The sequence below is a fragment of the Eptatretus burgeri genome, chromosome 4 (assembly GCF_056783735.1).
Source record: "Eptatretus burgeri isolate ZD-2024b chromosome 4, Ebu_testis_v1, whole genome shotgun sequence".
Taxonomy (NCBI): domain Eukaryota; kingdom Metazoa; phylum Chordata; class Myxini; order Myxiniformes; family Myxinidae; genus Eptatretus; species Eptatretus burgeri.
The window spans coordinates 13,644,261-13,669,457 of NC_140964.1; the positions used below are offsets into that span (position 1 = coordinate 13,644,261).

The following is a 25,197-nucleotide window of genomic DNA, read 5'->3' on the forward strand; positions in this document are numbered from 1 at the left end:
TTCCATTACCATAATATAATCACATAATATGTTTTTGTAATAAGTCGACATGCAACTTTAAACAAACTCAAACGAAACAAAATATAATATTTTGCATCAATCTCATCCAGAGAATGACCTTCCTGATGTTCCGAACATTACCCCATCTTTTAAATGAGATATTTTGGGTCCTTAACCGTCGTCCCTACTGTTATTATTTTCTCTCCCCATTGACCCTTCCTTACCCTCCCCTCTTACTTACAGGCTAACCCTCTGTCACCTCTTTCATGAGCCTCGATCTTGTAAACAAGATATTATTTTATAAAATGAAGGAAAAACAATTCTGTCTCATCATTCATTTCCTTTTTTCACTCAAGTAACTCAAACTTGTGGCAAAGTGTCTTTGCAACGTTTGGCATCGACTTGTGGTTGAAAGCACAAATTCACGATACAGTAAAGATAATGGGTCACTGCATCTTCGAGGTCCATTGAGTGCGTGCCCGGGGTTTTTCGCTGACACTTGTTTATTATACTGGATGTGTTCGGAAATATATCGTCACTCTCCGGTTATTCTTTTTCAATTGAAGAACACAATGGATTGTGGGGGGGGGGGGGGGGGGAAACAGTTAAATTATCGAATCATTCCCCACTATTTGGTTTCTCACACTATTTGATTCCCTCTTTTGCTCCGAATTTGATTCAGTATGCTTTACCGCTCATGATATACAGGGCTGGAGCTACACTGTGACAGTGATGGAGACATCATGAAAAAGCTCCACGAAATGCTGGAGGACCTTCAGAGTGTGCGACTGGAGCTGGAGGCCGAAGCAGAACAACACACACAACGCCTGCGACAGAAATTGCAGTTGTCTGATCTTCAGAAAGAGAGTCGGCAGGTGGACTAATTTTTGGGGTTTTTTTGCATCATTTAGGCCTCGGCAAATGAGGGTGAATTCTGGAGCACGTGTGTAACGGAATAATTTCACCTCTGGCACTAGTTTGCAATCAATGTTGGTGATGGCTGCTGTCCCATGTCATCAGTGCCCATGTTGTGATTTAATTTACTTCAATATGAAACTGCGTCGATTAATTTACTCAACAACTTGTAAACATGGTCTCCAGAACTTGTTTGTAACGACCACTTGATTCTCTGATGGCATCAGACGGACAAACGTGGAGTATTGCAACTTATTATTCATGACCAAATTTAAAAGACCTTCCTGCTACCGAAAACTCCCGTGTGTGTGTGTGTGTGTGTGTGTGTGTGTGTGTGTGTGTGTGTGTGTGTGTGTGTGTGTGTGTGTGTGTGTGTGTGTGTGTGTGTGTGTGTGTGTGTCGTTGGTTATCTCCATATTCAAAGAAACTTTCAAAGAAACTTGCTCTCCCTCATGCACAGATTTATCCCCTCTCGTGTTCAGTTGTCTTACCCTTCCTCCCGCCCTTGGTTTACTGAAGCTTGTGGCGAGGCAGTTGTCCTGAAACAACTTGCCTTTGCCTCATGGAAAGCAAACCCAACTGAGGGCAATCTCAGTTCTTTCCACAAAGCTCGGAACAAGTGTGTATCTACCCTCAGGAGAGCAAGAAAACAACATCTTTCTCATCTCAAGTCTGAACTCTCAAACCTCTCTCCCTCCTCAAAATCCTGGTGGCGTTTAATCAAATCTGTTTCTGGTGTATGTTCCCCCTCCATCCCCTCCCTTACCTCAAATGGCCGCACTGCTGATTCCACACGTGATAAAGCTGAATGTCTAAACTCGGTGTTTGCAGCTAAATCTTGTGTCCCAAACCCATCACTATCTCTACCCACTTTACCCAGTCGCACCCAACTGTCCCTGGACTCTGTATCCTTTTCTCCTGACAAGGTGGAGAGCTTGCTTTCAAACCTCGAGTCAGATTCTGCAACCGGTCCAGACGGCATCAGCCCACGTGTCCTCAAAGCCTGCTCTTCTGCTCTTGCTCACCCTCTCTCTGTTCTATTCACCCTCTCATTTTCCCAAGGTCATCTGCCATCTGCTTGGAAATCTGCTAACATCACTGCCCTGCATAAAAAAGGTGCAAAAACAGATCCCTGTAACTATAGACCAATCAGCCTTCTCCCAATCATCAGCAAGGTTATGGAATCCATCATCGCTTCAGACATGAAATCCTTCCTCTTCTCCAATGGCTTGATTTCCAATCATCAATTTGGTTTCAGACCAGGTCACTCTACCCTGGATATGCTGCTACTGCTCTCCCATCAATGGATGGAGGTCCTCAATGCCAGACAGGAAATCCGAGCCGTATCCCTGGACATATCACGTGCTTTTGACACAGTCTGGCACCCTGCCCTACTCACCAAACTCTCTGCCCATGGTATTCAAGGCCATCTCCACTCATGGCTCGCAGACTTCCTCTCCTGTCGCAGTCAACGTGTGGCCCTAAATGGAGTTCTTTCATCCCCTCTTCCTGTGCAGGCTGGAGTTCCTCAAGGTAGCGTTCTGGGCCCTGTTCTTTTCTGGTTTTCATCAATGATCTCTCGGACTCTCTGGAAAATCCTCTATTTCTCTTTGCCGATGACTCAACCCTCTGCCGTACCATCTGTCATCCCTCAGACCGGCAAGCAGCAGCTTCTTCGCTCACTGCAGATCTGGATAAAATCACAAACTGGTCCAACACGTGGAACATGTCTTTCAATCCAGACAAATCTCACACTCTCACTATGTCTCTTCGAAAGGACCGTTTACAAAACCCCCCATCCACTTTCTCAACAATCCTCTGGAAGAAGTCTTTTCTTTCAAGCTTCTGGGTCTCACTATCTGCCATGACCTTTCCTGGGAAAGTCACATTTCCAACCTTGCCTCAAAAAGCCAGTCGCCGACTGGGAATCCTCCGTCGTGCAAAGTCCTTCCTCGGCCCTCTTGAGCTCCTGACCACTTACAAAGCTTTTGTCCGTAGCCTGATGGAGTACTGCTCTCCCCTCTGGGCTGGTGCTCCTGCCTCCCACCTTTCTCGACTTCACGCTGTCGAAACCAGGGCTTTTTAAGATCATTGGCATCTCCCGCAATGAAGCTGAGTCTTTGGGCCTCTCACTCAATCACCGCAGGTTGGTCGGTGGTCTTTCTGTCTTCTACCGACTCCTCTCCAGCCTTGCCCCCCCTGCTCTCTCTGCGATTTGTCCCAACCACATTTCCACAGGGCGCTCAAGGTCCGCCAACAACCCCCTTCTGGTAAAACTACCAAAATCACGAATCACTGCTCATCTTCACTCTTTCATTCCTCTTTTTTCCCGCCTTTGGAATAAACTTCCTCACTCTATTCTTTACCATTCTTCCCTTCAGGCTTTCAAAACAGCTGTTCACCACCACCTCTTATGTTCCCCCATCCAAATCCTCGATCTTTTCTACCCCCGATAATCCACCCAAGCCCACTTCCTTCAATTCTCCTGCTTTCCTTCCTGAAAGTCCCTTTAATGTCCATCTTCCCCTCGCCATGTTCCCCGTCCCATCCCCATCCCTCTCCCTTCCACAGTTCACCTGTGTCTGTTCCCCAATGTTTTGTCCCTTCCACTCCCACCCCTCTTGTCTCATGCCTCCTTGCTGTGAGTTGTGTGTTAGCTCTCATACGAGCCTCGACCAAGGTATACAAAAAAAAAAAAAAAAAAAAAAAAAAAAAATTCGGGTTTTAGAAGGTGGAACGGAGTCCTCTCAGAGCCTGAAATATCCACCTCCGGGGGAATTTTTTGCGAGATCGGTTAGGGATACTTTCTCTGGCTTGCTGGATCTTGGTGAAGGATCTCGATTCATGGACTAAGTTGTGAAGTTTTGTTCTTCTTAGAGTTTTGTTCTGAGGGCTTTTTTCAGCATCCTCACTGAACCCTGGACAGCCTCCAGTTGAAGTTAGTTTGTGGTATTGTTCCCAGGGATGGTTTGTCGGATCTTCTAAAGGTTTTTCTTCATCAATCCAATTGCTCCAATTAATTATCACTGGAAAATTTTTGGCATTATTCAGCTTCCAGGGTCTTTTCACTTCATTCCTGAGGTCTTGATGTTTGGTCATTTTCTGATTTCTACATTATTTCGACCAAAATCACTGGGTACTGAAACTTAAATTATGACAATGCCTTCTTTTCTTTTTTGGATCTGATTACGATGTCCGGTCACAGTGCTTTGTTAGCTCTGCCACCGAAGGTGAAGGAGGTGATGTTTTCATCCCTTTCTGTCTGTTTGTCTGTCTGAGGGTCTGTCGCCTACAGGTTAAAATTTCAAACCGATCTTCACGAAACTTCACGACATGGTAGAGTTTGTCATAAGGAAGAAGCCAATTGTTTTTGACGTCAAAAGTTCAAAAGGTCAACAACTTCGGTGAGATTTCTAAAATCCTCAATTTTCATCCAATTGACTTGAAATTTGAAGAAGATATATAATTCGGGTCCCTGAATTCAACCAACAAATATTTTCGAGGTTCATATTGGCCAAAAGGTCAACATAGGCCGAAATTCTAAAATTGTTAATTTTCATCCGATTCACTTGAAACTTGAAGAGGAGTTGCATATTTGGTCATTGAATTGAACCACCAATTATTTTTGAGGTCAAATTTGTTTTCTGGATTTTGCAAATGTCATGCTCTGCTTCTTCTAGTTTGTATTCTTCATCTTCTTGTTTGTTTGTTTGTGTGCAGGATATCTAAAAAAGTTTTAGACAGATCTGGATGAAATGTTGTGGACAGGTTGGGAGTGTGACAAGGATGAACTGATTAGATTTTGGTGAAGATCCGAATCCGGATCCAACGACTCGGATATTTTAAGTGATTCTTCACCATTGAGAGATGGGGCCAAAAATTACATACAGCACTATATCTTAAAAAGTTGTGGATGGATACGGACGAAACTTGGTGGACATGTTGGGTGTGTGACAAGGAAGAATAATTTCAATTTTGTGAAGATCCAAATCCGGATCCGATTTTTAAAGTGATTCTTCACCATTGAGAGACAGAGCTAAGCTATAGCACGATATCTCAAAAACATGTGGATGGATTCGGAGTAAACTGGGTGGACAGGTTGAGCGTGTGGGAAAGACGAATTGATTCGATTTTCGTGAAGATCCGAATCCAGATCTGGATACGTGAATTATTTAATTTTTAAAGTGATTCTTCACCATTGAGAGATGGGGCCAAAAACGATATAGCACTGCATAGCATGATATTTCAAAAATGTAATGGGCCAAATATGTTCTCGTGGATCAGGCATTGCATGGTGGAGGTATGCGCGCTACCAAGTGCCCTTCTACTTTTCTATGTTTATGCTTGATGGGATCATCAGGTCATGATGAATGATCCTCAGGTCGTGAATGTTATGTCCTCCTTTTCAATTATCACTTTTGGCTCGTGTTTCCAAATTTTTTCTGGGATTGGGAAATTGAAATTTTTGCAGATATTCCGGTTGATTACGCCACATACTGTACCTTGTTGTGCCTTTGTGTGTACATCTGTTCTGACATGATTGTTTTACATCCCGATAGGAGGTTGCTCGTGCTTTCTGTTTCTACCTTGCAAAACCTACACTTGTCTGATTGACTCGGTCCTGCCATCTTTTTTAAGCTGTTGGTGTCGTCTTAGGCATTTGTTTTGATTTTTTTTCTCCATCCCAGTTGAGCTGAAATCTTCTTAGTCACTACAATGAGCCTTCTTTGTCGATGCTCAGTCTGTCCAACTTTATTTTTTTTAATCTTTTTGTACCTCCCTACTCTTTTATCACTCTCAGTTGGTGGTGTTTATCTGTTGATTTTTGCTTTATCTCTCTCAATTGGCATTTCTGCAATCATTGGGGCTGTATTCCTTGCTGTTTCGGTTTCTGGTGTGACATCTTCTATTGGCATCCCTCTTTGGAATTTTTTTGCGAGATAGGTTAGGGATACTCTCTCTGGCTTGCTGTCTTTGTGTTTGCATAAAAATTGGATTCGTTAGTCTGTTTAACTGTTCACCTGCTCAGCAAATCCTATGATTGTCATTCTGTACACTTAGTTTAACTCCACCAGGCCTCCACCTCCTTCTCGTCTCAGCAAGTAGATTCTCGGGGTCCGTTGATGAATGCAGAAATTTGGTGGATGGTGAGGAGTTTTCTTGTTTTGATGTCTAGGTTATTGATTTCTGCTTGTGACCAGTTTATTATTCCACAGCTGTATTGGAACACTGGTACTGCTAGTTGGTTTATGGCTTCAATTTTATTTCTTAGAGAGATGTACGATTACAGGATCGGCCTCGTTCTACGTCGGTGCTCTTTTGGTCATTGTTTTGTGCATTTACTTGTGACATATTTGGTGGCCCTCTTCTTTTCACAGGTGTTTGTATGATACTTCTCTCTCCTGTACGGTTGTATGTCGGTGGATTTTTATGTTGTTTCTCTGGGTTGATTCTTTATATCTTGGTGGATCCATTGTTTGGTTTTTTTTTTGTTTGTTTTTTTTTAACATCCCGAGGGGAGGTGATTCATGCTTTCTGTTTTTACCATGCAGAACCTACACCTGTGGAGCTTTGCAACTTATTTTTCATGCTAATTTTCAAAGAGACCTTCCTGCTACCGTAAACCTGTGTGTGTGTGTGTGTGTGTGTGTGTGTGTGTGTGTGTGTGTGTGTGTGTGTGTGTGTGTGTGTGTGTGTACGTGTACGTGTACGTGTACGTGTACGCACGCTTTCCCATGTGTACATGTCCATGCAGGCGTGTAAGTACAGAAGTCTGTGTGCAAGCAGGTGTGTCAGTACGTGTACATGCAGGTGAATGAATATGTGAGTGCATTGTACGTGTGTGCATGTGTAGTTTCTTCGGATATTTTTATTTTACAAATGGATCATCGTAGTCTTTTAACACAAGTATAGCAAAGTGTAATTGTTCTTGTTTGCTGTGGTTGACACCAGAGACAAAATATTTGACCGTGCACTCGTGATTTTCTTCTTGACAGGTTCTGAAATGGATAGAAAATGCAGATTCAATGCTGAACGCGAACCAAATGCCGGCCTGCTCTCTCGCCGAAGCGGAGCAAATGCAGCGAGAACACGAACAATTACAAGGCATCGTTGAGGTGCACGGCTTCTGGGAATTGTTGTTTTGTGATTAAAAGTGATGTTTTCTTCTTCTTTTGTATGGATGCACATGGCTGTGGATAGCGTAATTGCCTGTGGCGGCGCTGTTGTGCTGCTCATGCAGTGCCCCATGTAGGCGAGAGCATAAATTTGTAATTTTTTTCAGTGTGTCGGCATGAGCTCACCTGCTCTTTGTGAAGGACACCAGAGGGTCTTTATCGAGATTCCGGCAGATGACATTCCCAGTTTGAAGTCCATCAGTTGGATGGCGCACGCATTGAGGCCCCACCCGGTGTGTGAAACTCCAGGATGACAGTTTATAGCTGGGTCAAGGCTCAAGTCCAGGCTAAATAGCTCGGATGTGTGTGTACATACCTATAGACGAGGGGTTCCCAAACTCGGGGTAATTTCCCCAACTGGGGTAAAAACTGCATTTGGCTGGGGTAACATCAGTGGCGCAGCGAGGGGAGTTCTTTGCCGTGCTGAATCATGCCCCATTTCTCCCGTGCTCCTGCAGTCAAGCGCACATCTCTATCTCGGTGTCGGCATTCATTCCTGCACGACATGTCGACATGTCGGGTTTAGTTTTTTTCCCGCTTAGTAACCGGTCCCTCATGAAAATCATTGTGCCTTCGCAGTGGTTTTGCGCATGATGGTGCGATGGTGTGGCGTCTGTTGAAGTTAGGCTGCATATGACTTCGGTGCGTCGAGTTTACAAGTTTGACAACATGTGAAGTATTCGCCTCAAGTTGCCACGAGTGACAGATTTATTTAAATTGAGTCAGTTTACTGTCCGTATCACTCCAGAAGCCACAATGAATGGGTGTGTGTGGTGCAGTGACTCTGATTGGAGGTAACGAAAGCTTGGTCATATTGTAATTTTCATAATATCTAGAACTGTTTTGGTGAAAACAATGAGCTTTGAGCTAATTTAAACAAAATTGAATCGATAAGTAATGTTTTTTTCACAATGTTTGTTTATTTTTCAGATAAGTAGGCCTAGTTGGTGTCGCCAAACACTTCGGCCCCAAGAATAAGATGGCATCTGAGAAAATGAAGTACACACCACGTGACCGATAGTATGTTTAAACATATCTGCAGTATGGCTTCACTGACTTCAATGACAAGGAAGGTCGTGTGCAACCACGGTTTGTGTTGTGTGGAAAGATCTTGTCAAATGAGAACATGAAGCCAGGGAAACTACGTGACCATCTTCGTAACGTTCACCGTGCGCATGAGGGTACAAGTTTGGAGGAATTTCGGAGACCGGAACGCACTCTCAAAGCTCAGCGGTTGGATTCCATTGGACATTTTGCCGTCACGCAAGCCGATGCAGTCCGCGCATCTTACGAAGTTGCATACCTCATGGCGATGCAGAAGAAGCCCCCACACTGCAGCGGAGGAGTTGATCATTCCTGGTGCTGAGATTCTTGTGTGAAACGTGTGTGGTGAACAAACTTGTGCGTCGAAATCAAATCATCGACGCACAAGTTTGCCATTCAGCTGGATGAGTCAACTGATGTTTCTTATTGTGCTCAGCTGATCTGCTTTGCTCGCTATATTGTTGATGATCAGCTGAAGGCTGAATACTTGTTCTACCTTCCGCTTGAAACAACAACCACGGCACAAGACATTATTGATTATGGTATCAACCTGCTTTGCAAAGCATGGAATACAGTTGGAAAAGCTGGGAGCTATTTGCACTGATGGGGCGCCGGCGATGCTCGGAGTAAAATCCAGTTTTGATGCATTGGCAAAGAAAGCTCCTTCACTTACTGGCATGCATTGCGCCATTAACCACCAAGCTGTCATGACCCAAACTCTTCCTGACTCGTTCAAAGACGTGATGACCTGTGTTATACGAGTAGTCAATTTTATAAAATGGACGAGCACTTAACACTCGTTTGTTCAGAGTGCTGTGTGAAGAATTTGGCTCTGAACACGTGGAACTGTTTTTGCACACCGAGGTGAGATGGCTGTGTCGCGGCAAGTTTTTGGGTCGAGTTTTGGAACTGCGATCAGAAATAGCGGACTTTCTTGCTGCAAAAGCACACCCTGCCAACGCTGCCTTTCACGACGACAAGTTCCTCGCACGCCCAGCTTATCTGTCGCACATCTTTCGAGAGATGAATGTGTTGAATTGCTCTCGACAAGGAAAAAATTCCTCCATCATCGATGGCCGAGATAAGATGAATGCCTTCTGTCAACAAATGGAACTATGGCAAAGGCGAATCAACATCAACAACGTCGCTGTGTTCACCAGGCTAGAACAAAGGTAGCGAGGTTCAGTGCCCAGCGACCGAAATTGGTGAGCATCTGCGCAAACTCAAGACGTCAATGACAAAATATTTTCCCGAAAGCAAGGCTCTACAGAGGAACACCGCATGGATAAAGCAGCCATTTCTTGTCGCCAAAGATGTCGTTTCTGATACCGACCCTGCAAAAGAGGAATTCCTGAAGTTGAGAAATGATTCCGTGACCCGTAGCACATTTGACACTGTCGAGGATATTGCATCTTTCTAGCTTCAGCAAGGAGCAATGAGATACCTCACTCTAATGACTCGGGCTATCGATGCACTTCGACCATTTCCCACGACCGATACGTGTGAACTTGGGTTCTCGACAATGTACCACATCAAGTCCAAGACGAGAGACCGGCTTGTTCCAAGCTCAGATATGAGGCTGGTTCTGTAAAAGAATAAACCACGCATCCAAAATCTGGTGTCGACAAAACAACTTCATCCATCTCACTAAGACTAAGTCGATCACAGCACTGTACAGTAAGTGCTGATTTGTACTAGAATTGTGTACTTGTGTTTTGCATAATACACAATTTTACGTTGGGTTAATTCGAACCTGTCAGACTTTAAAAAAGGGGTAAAACTGGGGGGAAAAAAAGTTTGGGAACCACTCCCAGTGACTATCCTGATAGCCCAGTGATCAGTAAAAAAAAGTGAAATGAAACAAAAAATACAATACCATTGTCTTTAAACCAGATCAGATGTTCAAGTCGAATCATGAAGTTCCTTTTGCACTTGTTTCTTTGTACCACCTTTTCCGAAGTGGTAATTGGGAGTGATGTCAAAGAACAATTTTGCAGGAGAAAGTTTGATTCAAAAACTTGAATTTCATATCTTGACGTGAAATGCTTCATGTTCTCATGAGCATGTTGATGAAAGTGTGGGGGGGGGGCAGGGGGTGGTGTAACACATATTTGGGGTGGGGGGGGGAATTATCACACTGCATCACTTTTTATCAGTTAGTGCCATTTAATTTTGTCTGATATATTTTTCTTTCTGTCTTTGGCATTCTACAGGAGACGCATGAGAATGCAATGCAGCTGCAGCATCGAGCCAAAAGCCTCCTCCAGAATGGACACCAGGCCGGCGATGAGGTGCGCCTGTGTGCTGCTTCAGTGGCACATCAGTGGCAGTTGCTGATGCACCGCGTGCAAGAGAGTCTCAAGCTTATCAGCGCCTCAATCGCCTTCTACAAGACCTCTCAGCAGGTCCTGCCTGTTCCTCACTCCACCCAGACCCCATCCCCTTCTGACTCTTTACACAAGGGTATCTCAAATACAAGATACATCCTCATGATGCAATGTGAGATTGAGCATTTCTTCATGAGAGGCTTCCGCCATTCATACGATGGATTTGCATGGATTAGAATCTCACGTGTAGCTTTTTTTTCTGCGAAGTGTGCGACATATTCCAATCATCCTCCACCCTTCCCTCATAATCATTCAAGCATGCATGTGATGTGCTGTATAACCAGAAGTTTTTTTTTACAGGTCTGCAGTGTACTGGAGAGCCTTGAGCAGGAGTACAAGAGACAAGAGGATTGGTGTAAGGCTTGTGATAAACAGGGAGGTGGTACAGAGTTTGATCACGTGCTTCCCAAGATTACGAGACACCTTGAACAGAAGGAGGCTTTCCTTAAGGTTCTCTTGCTTGTGATCATCACGCTGGGAATTATTTTTTTCACTTCATTATTCCGTCTGTATTTCCACTGTATGACTACTTATGGGGTTATTTGTGTGTAAAGTGCAACATTCAAGTCAAAATTAGAGCAGGTATTTTTTTTTTTTTAAATCACTGCCAGATGTGTGATTGCGGGTGGTTCTGATATTTCTGGTCCATTACTGTTTCAGATGTGTTTGTACGTTTGAGTGGCTTATTCAACGAAAAATCGGTTTCAGGGTAAATAAGCATGCAGTATAATGGGATGTTGCATACTGTTAACCTATTCTCTATCAGGCATGCACACTGGCAAGGAGAAATGCACAGGTTTTCCTGAAATGCATCCATAGGAACGCTTCCTCTCAGCCCAGCATACTCAACCCAACACACGGGCCAGAGACAAAGATCCGAGGTAAGTTACATGGACCGTTTATGATTCCTGCCTTTCAACCCCGTGGTACTTCATAATGACATTGCATATCTCTTGCAAAGCAATCTTATTTGTTCTCAATTTAAAGACTTCCATTTGTATGCCTCCGCTGACAAAGTCGCCGGAGGCATTATGTTTTCGGGTTGTCCGTCCGTGCGTCCCTGATAGGTTTTCGTTACCGCAATAACTTAAGAATGGCTGAAGATATCTAAGTCAAACTTGGTACAAGTAGATATAATGATGAAAAGATAAACTTATTGTATTATGGGGTCAAGAGGTCAAAGGTCAGAGGTTCTGTTCGGTAAAAAGTCTGTTACTGTGCTTACTTGTGAACCAGTGATGGGATTTTGACCAAAGCTGGTATCAGTATATATTATGATGCAAAGATGAACTGAAAATTTTTTGGCATCAAGAGGTCAAAGATCAAAGGTCAGGGATCTTGTCAGGAAAAAACTGTGATACTTGACAACAGCTGAATTGATTTAAATCAAACTTGGTTCAAGTTTGTGTAATGATGTAATTTAATGAGTGCAGAGCATATCGAGTGCAGAGGTACATCACAAAGTTATGTTTACAGTTTGTGTGTATATATGTGTGTATATATATATATATATATATATATATATATATATATATATATATATATATATATATATATATATATACAGTATTTTGCTCGTTATATATAGTATATCACAAAGTTTTAAAGCAAAAGAGGAAGAAGTGAGTCATATATAAAATCAAGTAGTAGAAAAAGCGAGTAGTACTCAATATAAGCTCATTTTGCCAGAAATTTGTTTCGCACATGAATATGAGCACCTTTATAATTGTATGGACTAAATATATCCCATCATTGCCACTGATTTCTCAAAACATTCTCTCCAAAATATATGTCCAGGCATTTTGAATGAGCTCCATGAGCGTGAGAACAATGTCCTCCTCCATTGGGCCACCATGAAGAAGTCTCTCGAGCAATGCCAGCAGTTTCTTCTCTTTGAGCGAAGTGCCAAGCAGGTATACCATACACATAAAATTCTCTAATCTTATCATAAACATGAGCAATATAAACATCCAAGTTCTAGTATATCTTATACTATGCTCAACACATCATATGCTATCCAATTAAAGGGCTACTGACACCTCTTGGGGGAGATTTGTATTCTGATATCTGTTTTTTTGTGAATATAAATCTGAAATAATTTAAGATTTCATTGACATTTTTTTATTTGTTTTCGAACTGTTCCCATATTTCCAAATCATCACTTCATAGGTGGTGTGATTTAATTGTATTGACCAAAACTTTTTTTTTCAGGACAGGTGGTGTGTATTAATTTCCGTTACATATTCCAATCATGCCTTGATGTCCGAAAGTGGATTAAGTTCCATAACTTATCATTAAATTATCATGCTGTATCATATTCATGAACCCATTCCTTAGTGGGTGGAGGGATGTATTTTAGGCCCCCACAAAGAAATAAAAGAAAAAAAATTAATTTCTTCAAAATGCCAACAGGAATAGAACAATGCCCGGTACCCCTGCCGGTACATCAAACAAAAGAGAAATTATAGCAAGGAAAAAAAAAAGACGATGAAGTTAACAACAGGAGAAAACCAAACCAGATGTTTGAAAATAACCCAGAAAGTTTTGACTGCAAACTCGGGAAACAAATGCAAAATGTATCAAGTCTCCCTGAAAAAATATACGAGAAGATTTCTGGAAAGGAATTTACGAATATCCAAAAGAACACATGGAGGTACAATGGATTTGAAACTTGGAAAAGAAAAAGCAACATATAAGGTAAATGCCCCCAGTAATAATTGATGAAGGGAAAATAAAAAACATAAACTTGCAAAAAATGCCAAATTTTAAAAGCCCATGCCCAGATGGAATTCCAAACATCTGGATAAAGCATCGAGATGCTCTCCACAATCACTCCACCTTATCATTCAACAAACGTATCCAAGAGGAAAAGGTAATGGATGAGTGGCTCACAAAGAGCACCATCTTCGGCATCACAAAATCTGAAGAAACCGAACGACCACACAAATACTGACCAATAGCTTGTCTACCAACAACATGAAAACTTCTAATGGGAATCATCAAATAAGTTATCTAATAATAATATAATACCATTTCTTTCGTGCCGTAAAAGCATGTAGGGCTGCCAAAGCAGTTTCATTGGCAAGGAGTACAGTCCTGGATGGGTCGCCACTCTGACACAGGTTACCCCGAAAGGTTATTACCCCAGTGCACTGGTACTGATTGCACCAACCTCAGAAGGATGACAGGCTGAGTCAACCCCACATTCAGCAGTCGACAGGGGCTCAAACTCAGGACCCAAAGGTCCCAAGCCAGCCACCTTAACGTCAAAGCCAACACCAGGCTCAAATAAGTTATGTACCACCACCTAACACAACAAGGAGGCCGAGAATCAGAACAGAAAGGATGTAAGAGAAGATGCTACAGAACAACAGACCACCTACTACTAAACAGGTTCATACCTGAAAACTGTAAAACAAGATGAACTAAATTGTCTACAGCCTGGATAGATTACAAAAAGCTTTTGAGAGTGTTCCACATTCATGGTTGATAAAATGCATGCAGATGTAGAAGATCAACCCCAAAATAATGAAACTGATTGAGAAAGCAATTTCACTCTGGAATACCACATTAATATCACTGCACTTGGAAGGAATGATCAAAATGCCAGGAGTGAAGATCCGTCGTGGGATCATCCAGGGTGATGGCCTTTCCCCCCTCTTGTTTTGCCTGGCTCTGGACCCACAGAGCAACCTCATCAATGAGCAAGAACATGGATACATCCTAACATCCAGTAAAATAATGTCTTAAGAAACATCAAAGGTGACATGTCCACTCTACATGGATGATTTACACCAAACTTCACACCGAACGACAAAAAATTAGCAGATCGACTGAAATTAGTGAAACGGTACTCCAACATGAGAATGGTATTTGGCCAAGATAATTGTGACAATTGCACATTCGTACAAGGTAAACCAACAAAAATGGACAACATAAAAATCAACGTAAATACAACCATGCAGGAGCTAGAAAATGAAGCATCAAACAAATACATCGGAGTAGAGGAGGGCTACCAATTATGTCACAAAAAAAATGTGCAAAACAAATAGCAAAGAATACCTGCATCGAATGTTGTTGATCCTGAAAACATACCTCTCCCCAAGAAACAAAATTAAACCATAAACCAACTTGCACTATCAGTGTTCCAATATAGTTGTGGAATAATAAAGTGACCACAATCGGAAAACAACAAACGAGACATCAAAACAAGGAAACTCCTCACTATCCAAAAAATGTTCTTCAAACATCAATGCATCCTGAGAATATATACAAATTATCAAAATTCCCAACACTATGGACGCTATTCCCATGGCTTTATGAAAATGGCGGGACTGAGTCAATCTGACACGTGGAGATTTTTCAAGTGAGAAACAGAAAGCACGAGTCACCTCCCATCATCGAGGTGTAAAAAATCTCATGTCAGAACAGCTGTCCACACAAAAGCTCAACAAAGTATGGAGAGTCATCCACATCTGCAGAAATGCAACATCCCAGTTTTAGATAACTCATGGAAATGAGAACCAAAAACAATCATTGAAAACAAGAAAATAATGCTCACGTACGACCTGATGATCCCATCGAGCATGAACAGAGTAAACAAACCAACCATTGCGACCAGATGGCATTGGAATAAAAGATGGCATTGCTTATTGAGATATCAGTACCCAGTGATTTTGGCCTAACAATGCAGAAATCAAGGAAATTACCAAACACCAAGATTTCAAAAATGAAGTCAAAAAATCATGATTTCTGAAGAGCACCGAAATTGTATCTGTGAGAATTGTAGCGATGGGAATGACATAGAAGAACCGCACGAATATGTTAAAAACCATTCCTGACAATACGACTCCAGCTGAAAGCTGTCTGGGGCTCAGTGATGGTCCGAAAAAGAGACCTCGGAACATAACTTCGACAATAAGAAAACTTCACTGCTTGTTCCATTACTAATGATCCCTCACTTACCAAAACGGAAATGGATACTTTGAGGACTCCGTTCCACATTCTGAAACCCAAATAATGAGATAACCAACGATGGATGCTTACACGGGTGTAAAACCAAAGAAAACGAGCTCAAGTGTTTCTCTTTCATGACGAATACGCACCACTTTAGCCGTTATAGCTCATAGCCTATTCAACCTGTTTTCTGCCAAAAAAAACAATTTCAATGGATATAAAAAGGGGTGGAAATCAATATTGGGATCGATCATTTGGCTTGACTGTAAGAAAATAACTTACAATAACAGTATAATATCTGGGAGGGTCATCCAGTACCTTGTCTGCTGTTTGCAGTTGTGGTGCATCAATCATGATTTTTTTTATATTTTTTTGTTTTTGGAAGTTTTGTAGTCCATTTAACAAGTTCAATGTCAGGTTCCATGTTTGACAATGGAAAACCCATCTTGCGTATTGGGTGGTTATTATTTTACTTTGGTCTCATTATATATCTAAGAAATCTAGAACCCTAAATTACTGTTGTTTTATTTGTTCCACAAATAACTGATTACAATGAAATCCATACTTGACTGCTTAAAATGAAAATGTTTCTTCAGGAATTATTATGTCACAACTGTATTGCATTTTGCTGTGACGTCGTTGTCGATTATATTAATGTCGTTCATTTTTTGTGCTTATGTAACTCTCCTCTTCCATATGTAGCCCTTCACATTACCATTGAAAAGATTGTTCACAATCCACTAACTTTCCAGATGATTCTGTTTCCCAGATCATTGGTTGGATCCAGAATACTGGGCATGCTTTCTTGACTTCACATCCGATCCCGAGTCAGGATATCGGTCATAATGGCGAGCTGCTGGAGGAATGGGATCGCTTTGTCATGTCTGCTAAGGTGAGCTTGGCACAGTGCAATGAGGCCAGGCGTGATGTCTAGTAACCAATTATTAGTTGCTCACCAGAGCAGAGCTTCACTACAAGGAGGAAGTCAACTTTTATGGGTTCCGGTTCAGGGGTTAAAGGACACTTTTTTTTTTCTTTTTTCTTTTTCCAAAAGTAATTTCTCGGCACATTCATTAATTGGCTTCATATTACTGTATTTGATTTTGCATGTCAGAAAAAGGTACATCACGTCGTCTTGAGTAAACTCCACCATATCATAAGCATAGAAAGGGTTGAGTTTTGAAGCCATGGAGCATTAAAATGCATCCAATTCGTTTGACATTCATCTGAAACAGGATGCCACTTTCGACTCGTGCTCTCCTTCGATGGATGACCCGTCTTCTTTTGTGGAGGGTGAATTTTGCAATAAATTATAATCTACGTTCTTGTTTGAACCTCTTTTCCAAGGGGTTTTGAAATGTCAACATCTCCAAGCTGGCTCATCATTCAGCATTCTCAGTGTGTTATTGGTAAATCCCCAGTGTGATTGAATATTACTTTTGATGATATACAAAAATGTAAGTTCGTTAAATTATTTTTTATAATTGTCTACATCTCATATCCTCAGGGGTCGGATTTGTGTGCTTTGGCATGTTGCTGTCTGCACTCCCTTCTGTGGTCTCATATGCTTCATGGTGACTTTCTCTTTTGCCGTAGATGGTTTTGAACTTTCGCAGACTTGATTTTCGAAGGTTTTTCTTCAGGAATTTTTTTTTGTTTTGTTTTGATATATTCTTGGATTGGGAAGTGTGCGTGGACAATTTTTCTGTAGTTTAAATATTTCATATAGGGGAGTGTACTTGGGCATATTTCCATGGAAATAAACCTGATTGGATCTGAGGCTGACTGTGTGGCATCTCTTTAAAAAGTACTGATGCCAGATGTATGCCCATGTGCACTTCCCCATCCTCAGCGAGTGATTATTATTTTTACAAAATGTATGTAAGTAATTTTCTTCCGATCTTCTTCATTTTCAAACTCGTAAGCATGATATAATTACGCAGTTTCCTGAAGATGAAAATTTGTTCAGTCCATGTTTATCTTTTTCAACAATGAGAACAAGAACAATGAAATTGTTTTGTAATTTATGGGCAATTATTTTTATTTGTTTATTTTTCTATACACAGTCGAGGCTCATGGAAAAGTTGACGCTATTTATCCCAAAAATACAACATGCATTCATGGACACACACATACACACATTTTAATTTTAATTGCAGGAGCACACTGTTCCTGCAATGTGACAAACATTGTGTCCACCTGTCAGTCTCATGTTTTTCTAATCTGCTGATACCAAAGTGGACCAATATCCAACGAGGTCATGACCAATGGTGATATAGCCTACATGTTCTTGTCATTGGCCCATTTTACCTGTTACCCAGGAAAACAGAGATAAGGTTCAGTTGTTGCTACAACTTGCTCGGACCTTTATATCACGTGGACACAGCCACAGTACGGAGCTACAACACTGGCTGGAAGTGATTGACAAGCAGTATCAGGACTTTGCAAGCGGTGCTGACTCCCGTCGATTGGAGTTGCGATCAACTTTTGGCCTTCCAGAACTGGTGACTTAGCTTTAGTATCTCAACTTTTTTCTTCACCTAATTCTCAGTTTTCTGAATCTCCTTAGGTGTTTGAACAAGTTATAGAATTTCTTTTTAGCTGCTTTTTACATACATTTTACAAATTGCAGACAAAACTACTTTTGGAAATTTTTCTTTTCTCTAAGTACACAATAACTTTGGGCTAATGTGTTGTAGTCTCACCACTAACACAATCATCATAGTGCTTCTTACGAACTACCCAATTGGTCAATTAACCGAGTACACACCATCTTTTCTGCCGAGTAGTCTGATTGTTGGTGTGAAAACAACATTTGTTCTTTAAATTGTTAAGGTGATGTGGGCTCATTCCCAGTTGCCCTGGTGATATTAAGAGTTCACCATATTGTAAAACAGTGCTACATTTGGTTGCGTCAGGCTGAATAACGTTCCCTGAAGATACTTCATGAGCCAGCTGGGTTTTTAATCAACAAATAGTGACTTAGTAATTTTCCTTTGACTGGCCTGGTTTCCAGAAGCTTCCTTCCAGAAGAAGGTTTCCAGAAAAATAATTGCTGCTCATCATGTGTATGCTCGGTCAGCTTTTTAAAACTTCTTGAGAACCTCATTCGGAAGGAGTTGGTTTTTCTTCTTTGAAGGAACTTGTATTTTCTGAAGGAGTTTTTTTTTGATAATTTGTTTCTTCTTCCTTGCCTTTTTGATTCGTAATTGTGTTTCCCATCACGTCAAAACTGCTTCGAAATAAATCTCGTAATGTTTCCAGGAGAGCGACGATCAGCTACGGCTGGGTAGCTTTTCAGAGGAGCCGGTGGACGAGCAATCAGAGCAGGCAAGCCATGAGGACAGGATTGAAGGTTCCCCAGACAGATTGAATCTTTCGGACGTGACAATGCGAAAGCCACGGAGTGAGATGAATGATGACAAAAGGAAATCTGCTCGCCGGAAAGAGTGAGTATCAACAGTGTTGCTTCGCAAGCCACATCATTTTCATTGGTAACTGTGAAGGTTTTGCTGTGCCATGGAAGAGCAGCACCTGGACCTTGGTGTCTGATTTGCCTTCATAGATACTGTAACCAAGCAGCTGTTCACTCCATCAGCAGCACAATCAGTTGGTTCAACCAGGATGATACCCATCTTATTGTACTTTCATCAATCAATGGAAAAACTGAAATGTATGTGTTAGTAGGATTTTAAATGGTCAATTGTTGAAATCTTTAACCTCTGCCATCGAAGATGGACGGAGGTTACTGTTTTCACCCCTTTCTGTTTGTTTGTTTGTTTGTTTGTGAACAGTATTACGGAAAAACTCCTCGACGGATTTTGACGAAACTTGGTGGGGGGATTAGGTATGGTCCAAGGATCATGCCATTAGATTTTTGACTTGGTCCAAAATCCAATATGGCCGCTATGGCGGCCAATTTGAAAAAATATTTGAATTTTTTTTTTTTGCATTTCCACATGTTTTAAGTGATTTCCAACCCCCCCCCCCCCCAAAAAAAAAATTGAGTGAAAAAAAAAATTTGCAACTTTTTTTTCAACAAAATTTCGATTTTTTTTTTGCATTTCTAAATGTTTTAAGTGATTTCCAACCCCCCCCCCCCCCCAAAAAAAAATTGTGAGAAAAAAAATTTTTGCAACTTTTTTTTCAACAAAATTTCGATTTCTTTTTTTTGCATTTCTACATCTTATAAGTGATTTCCAACAAAAAAACATGCCAAAATTATAATTGCGGCTGATTTTGGAACTTCAGGTGGATATACCCACGTAAAATCAATTTCTGTCTCAAGGAATCTAGTTATGACGAATGAATCGAGTATGTAAAAGTTAAAAGTAAAAGGGAAAGTTGCAAACTATAACTCTGTGAGCACTGTTGATGTCAAATTGAATGAATAGGACATCAGCTTCACTTGAGTGACCTCGCAGTATTGTCGGCGGAGGTTTTGCACTCTACCGAGTGCTCCCCCTCTAGTTCTCTTTGTTCATGTCTTTTAATTTTGATCACCAGGTTTATCATGGCGGAGTTGTTGCGCACAGAGCGTGCATATGTCCAAGATCTACTCGACTGCATGGAGGTAAGTCCATTCACAGGTCCAATGTCAATGTTGTGTTCAACCTTTAATATAGAGTTATTTTTTAACCATCATGACCCCTCATCCACCACCTGTGTCCAGTCATATATTTGGGAAATGACAAGTGGAATTGAAGTAATCCCTCCTGGAATTTTGAATAAGGAGAATATCATCTTCGGAAACATCAGGGAGATTCATGACTTCCACAGCAAGTAAGTCCTGTGAAAGGTCCTGTCAGACTTTAATAATTAATTTAATTAGTTACTATGATGTTGACCCCCCCCCACCCCCACCTTCCCCCACCTCTTTATCATGCTGATGCCGTCCGTGCCAGCACAGGGTTTTCTGCGCTTTTGAAAATAGGCTTAGATTTTTGTTGAATGCAAAGCCGGCATCTCTATCTTCAATCAAGTGCCTCACTTGTTCCCTTAATCAATCAGTACTATATTGAACCCAATAATTTTCACCAAACCTCCCTAAATATTTCCCTACCGACCTACCACAATCCTCCAGATGTATTTTTACCAGAATCGGATTGATATTTCTTGACTCCCAATGGTTTTTTGTGATGTTTGCTTTGTCACAGTATTTTCCTGAAAGAGCTTGAGAAGTACGAGCAATTGCCAGAAGATGTCGGACATTGCTTTGTGACCTGGGTAAGTGTTTCACACGTAAAATCAGTCGCCATTTGTGAAATGTAAAAATACAAACATTATTAATATTTTTCAGACAACGACATTTTGAGGTTCCTGTTATTCTGGACACAGGTCATGCACCGAATGGATATCTTTGTTTATCCTTATGTGAGGGGATGTACGAATTCTTATTGCAAATTAATCCAGAGGTGAAATTATTTGTTCGTATGCAGCGTAAGGCTGTGGGGTGGCATCATTGGCTGAGGGCATGGCTGTGCTGCTGTTGCAATGCCCTCTGCTGGTTATGGCAGGAATTTGTAATTTGGCCACGGTGCTGACAATAGCTCGCCGACTATTTGCGAAGGACACCATGGGATCTTTAACATCCACCAACAAATAATGGCAGATGGAACCCTTGTTTAACGTCCACCCGAGGAATGGCACGCGCATTCATGAATCGTCCTGCCTATGAAGCACCGGGATGACTGTTTACAGCTGGGTCAAGATTCATACCCAGGATAAACAGCTTCGAAGCAAGTGTAGAGGTCATCTGAACTTAATAGTAAGGTTTAGAACTTTTCTTAGATTAAAAAAAATATCCTTTTATTGAAAAATTATCGGCGATACTATTTCACTGAACGTGATTAGCAATGTTTGCATTGACAACGGTTGCTTTCAACATGAAAGCATTCGACTCGTGTTCTTTATTATCTTCATTATGAACTTGAATTTTATTTTCCTTTCAAAATTGAGTCTCCTGGAATCTCATGGAAGGTTACAGACGGTATGAAGAGCTATGAACTGACAATGGGGCAGCTGGAGACAATATATTTGCAAGGGGATGAACAAAAAAGACGAGAGAGAGAGAGAGAGAGAGAGAGAGAGAGAGAGAGAGAGAGAGAGAGAGAGAGAGAGAGAGAGAGAGAGAGAGAGAGAGAGAGAGAGAGAGAGAGAGAGAGAGAGAGAGAGAGAGAGAGAGAGAGTAACCTGCAAGTCGGAGGGGTGAGGAGCAAAGGGTTAATGGGGGAAATAAAGATTGTTAAAGATGGAGGTTTGGAGTGACATTACATGGTAGTGCACTGCCAGCTTCTTGTCATAGAGAGAAGAGGGGATAGAACTGATTTTGGAAGGTGGTGCTGTAGATGGAAGAAGTAAGTAGCAAGAGTTGAGGTGTGGAGTCACCTGGATTTTGGAAGCTCAATCAGAATGGGATTCTTGAAAGAATCCTTACATCCTGGAGTTGCTGGGGAGCGAACAGAGGGAGCAATATCAGAGGAGAAGTAGTAAAAAGCTGATGCCACCGACTTGCTTGTGATGTAAAAGCAATAGACCTTGTGCTTCGGCCTGATCATGGAGGTTCCAATAATGTTGAGAGCTTTGCATTCAACAGAATCCAGAAGAGAAAGGTGTGCTGCTGGGTCAACACCAGATTGGAGTAGGTGGAGGTCGGAGGGGGGTGGAGACCTGCTCTCCATTAAACAATAGACAAAGACCTTGTAGAGCGTATGTAGCTTTGATTTTCTTTTTTATTTTGAGGAAAGATTTGGAGCAATGCAGGATTCCCATTCTGCTGCTGGCTTTGAAGGCCAGCTTTGCGATATGTTCAGCCCAAGAGCGGTAATGGCTGATGATGATTACGAGAAGTTCAAGAAGCTAAACGTCTTCCAATGGCTCATTTGATGATCCTTCCAGATTGACAGGGTGAGACTGTGATTTTCCTGCATTGAAGGACATTTTACATTCATTTGACAACCATTAATCATTTGCAGCTCAGCAGAGGGTGACACGGCTGCTGTGTCTGCCCATTACACTTTTCCAATGCCACTTTCAGTTCAATAGGAGACGTTCGGGAGTCTTGGAAACCACAGATACAACTGCCAAGGATGTTACAAGCATGTTCAATTAGACTCAAGTCTGAAGATCCTGCAAAGCCAGGCTCTGCAAATGATGTGCTCCTGAAGTTCAGCATTGACAACATATGCACGTAAATGGGCATTGGTGTCATTGGTAAAGATGAAGTTGGCACCTTGTTATTGAGCCAGAGGGACAGACTACAGGTGTTATGAGCTCATCCCTGTATCTGACACTAGTTTTGGTATCAGTTATATTGATGAGAAGAGCAGTTCTTCAGTCAACTTGAATGCCAGCCCACAACATCAGACTACCCCAGTAAACTGATCATTCTAGCTAATGGCGCAATTAACAAATCACTCCCAACCTCGTCTTCAGACTTGAGCACATCCATCATTGAAGTGTCAGAAGAATCTCGACTCAACGATGAAATGACTTGGCGCCATTTCTTCCCCTCTTCAGTCATGACGTGTTACTCATTGCATGAGCTGCTATCAGTAGCACTGCCTTTTACAAACACAAAGCGGGGGTCTTCTGGGCCACAGACTCTTGCCATGAATCTTCTTCTAAGCTGTTTGGGTAAAACCTCAATGGATGATTGTTCTTTGTATATGCCTGGTGTTGACTTGATGATTAGGGTGGTGGGCTTGGGATCCTAGGATCCTGAGTTCAAATCCCACTCGGCTGTTGAATTAATACCAGGTGCGGTTGACTCTGCCTGTCATCCTTCCGAGGTTGGCAAAATGAGTACTAGCTTGCTGGTGTCCTGTGTCGGAGTGGCGACCCGTCCAGGATTGTGTCCAATAGCCAAAGAGACTGCTGAGATAGCTCCAACACTCTGCACAGAGGATGGTCCCAATGGATGGATGGATTGTTCTTTGTGTGTAAATTTGTCAAGCATCATGGTATTGAAAAGTATTTCCTTATGGTAAGGGTGACAAGATAAAGATCCTCATGAGTAGTTGTAACTTATAACCATTAAAGGGGGATCTGAACAAGTTCTCTCTCTGAACTCCCCAGTCTGACGCGACTATGTCAGTGCCCTATAAATGGCACTGTGATGAATATTGTACCCAGAGGTAACAGCCACTTTAGCCATCCCCACTTTGAACCATCACGATGGCATGAGCCATCTCATTTAGTGTTAAATATTGCCAAGCTATTCCAAACTGATTTGAAACATGTGGAAACTAATTTATAGAGGGTATTGGCATGGGTCGCATGCAGATATGTACTCGTATTCTGGGAACACCTGTGAATTTCCTGGATCACGCAGTTGAGGGGACGGTGATTTTAACTTTACGTGTGACGTATTCAATTTCCTGGTTGCGTTTCTTCCATCGTCAATAGCCGTGGTTTGCACACTCGTGGCTAAGCACTTTTTGAACTGTGAACCTGTCGTGTGTTTTGCAGTTTAAAAGTTGTTACTAACTTTTCTGTGCTGAGTTATAATATTGAATCTAAAGTGGGTCATCTGTTGCATTAGATTTTGTTTTGTTTCCAAATTAATTTGCTTTTATTAAGCCTCCCCCTTGAAAATAGGGGGAGGTTTATACCTGTAGTGGGGTTTGTTTCAACAATAGATGCCCCCTCAATTTGAATGGTACCTCAGAGTTTGTTATATCTTTAGGAGTGCAAAAGAACCATTCAGATTTTTCTTCCTTTTTTCCTGCCAATGTTCAAGTTGTTCTTTGGATCGTGTTGGAACTTTCAGAATTAAATTTTGCATCAATAACACGAAAAGGAAGTATAGGGTTGACCTATTTTTTTTTTTTTACTGTGATTAATTTCGAGGTCATGACCTAATTATAGCTGATTTTAACATTTTTCACTGCAACTCGACTCAGAAAATTTCCCCCTCTAGATAGCCTTGATGATGTCACATTTACGCTTAACTTACATCAAACCCTTCCAGGTTAAAGGTCAAGGTCAAATGGTCTGGAAAAAAAGTTTTGTTTTTTTTGTCATCGCTCAATTTTGCCAATGTGGAATCTCAAAGACTGCTTGGCCTTCCAACATGTCCTTGCATCATAACAGTGGACTTGCACTGATGTTGCGCTCCTGGTATTTGATTAGTGTCCTTGACTTACTTTTTTTTTCTTCGGATTATGACCTAATTAACAAAAAAAACCTTTTTCATTATATTGGAAATAATTTTCCTCTGATCTTCTTGGTGTTGAGTTTTATGGATAGATTGTACATGGGACACATTTTCTTAATTTTCACTGAATCCCGAAATGTTGAAGGTTGAGATCATTTGACGGTCTGAAAATAATATGGCCATCTTTGGATCATGGGTGCCAGGGTAGCCAGGCCCTTGGTGATCGCTTTGTGATCGCAGACATCTGGCTATCCTCGCCAAAGTTGAGGGTTTTGCATTTGGGTCTGTCTGTTTGTTTGTTTGTCTGCACAGAACTTTAGTGTTTTTCTCTGCAATGAAATATTCAGCATAGGAGCGACTATTCATGTGGAATGTTTTAATGATAATTATGATGTCATATGTCACACGGTTTAGCAGCCATATTGGATTTACCCGAAGACCTTAGAAATTATTCTTCTCCAGAACAGCTGGACAGATCGAGGGGAAACTTCACAAAAATGTTACCCAAGTTTGGGGTGTACAAGTTTGTTTACAAATCATTGATAGGTCACATGGTTTTGCA

General features: G+C 41.5%; 1 protein-coding gene across 1 annotated transcript in view; it reads left to right on the plus strand.

Moving 5' to 3' along the window:
• Nucleotides 1-25,197, plus strand: part of LOC147027501 (triple functional domain protein-like) — a gene marked incomplete at its 3' end in the record, with an annotated part of 489,834 nt that overhangs the window by 195,742 nt on the left and 268,895 nt on the right. The window contains exons 16-27 of the mRNA XM_085876518.1: nucleotides 709-875; nucleotides 6,912-7,031; nucleotides 10,349-10,540; nucleotides 10,823-10,972; nucleotides 11,289-11,403; nucleotides 12,320-12,435; nucleotides 16,248-16,370; nucleotides 17,800-17,982; nucleotides 18,743-18,927; nucleotides 19,985-20,051; nucleotides 20,151-20,260; nucleotides 20,635-20,704. Of these exons, the coding sequence (XP_085732644.1) occupies nucleotides 709-875; nucleotides 6,912-7,031; nucleotides 10,349-10,540; nucleotides 10,823-10,972; nucleotides 11,289-11,403; nucleotides 12,320-12,435; nucleotides 16,248-16,370; nucleotides 17,800-17,982; nucleotides 18,743-18,927; nucleotides 19,985-20,051; nucleotides 20,151-20,260; nucleotides 20,635-20,704 (1,598 nt within the window). The remainder of the gene's footprint in view (nucleotides 1-708; nucleotides 876-6,911; nucleotides 7,032-10,348; nucleotides 10,541-10,822; nucleotides 10,973-11,288; nucleotides 11,404-12,319; nucleotides 12,436-16,247; nucleotides 16,371-17,799; nucleotides 17,983-18,742; nucleotides 18,928-19,984; nucleotides 20,052-20,150; nucleotides 20,261-20,634; nucleotides 20,705-25,197) is intronic.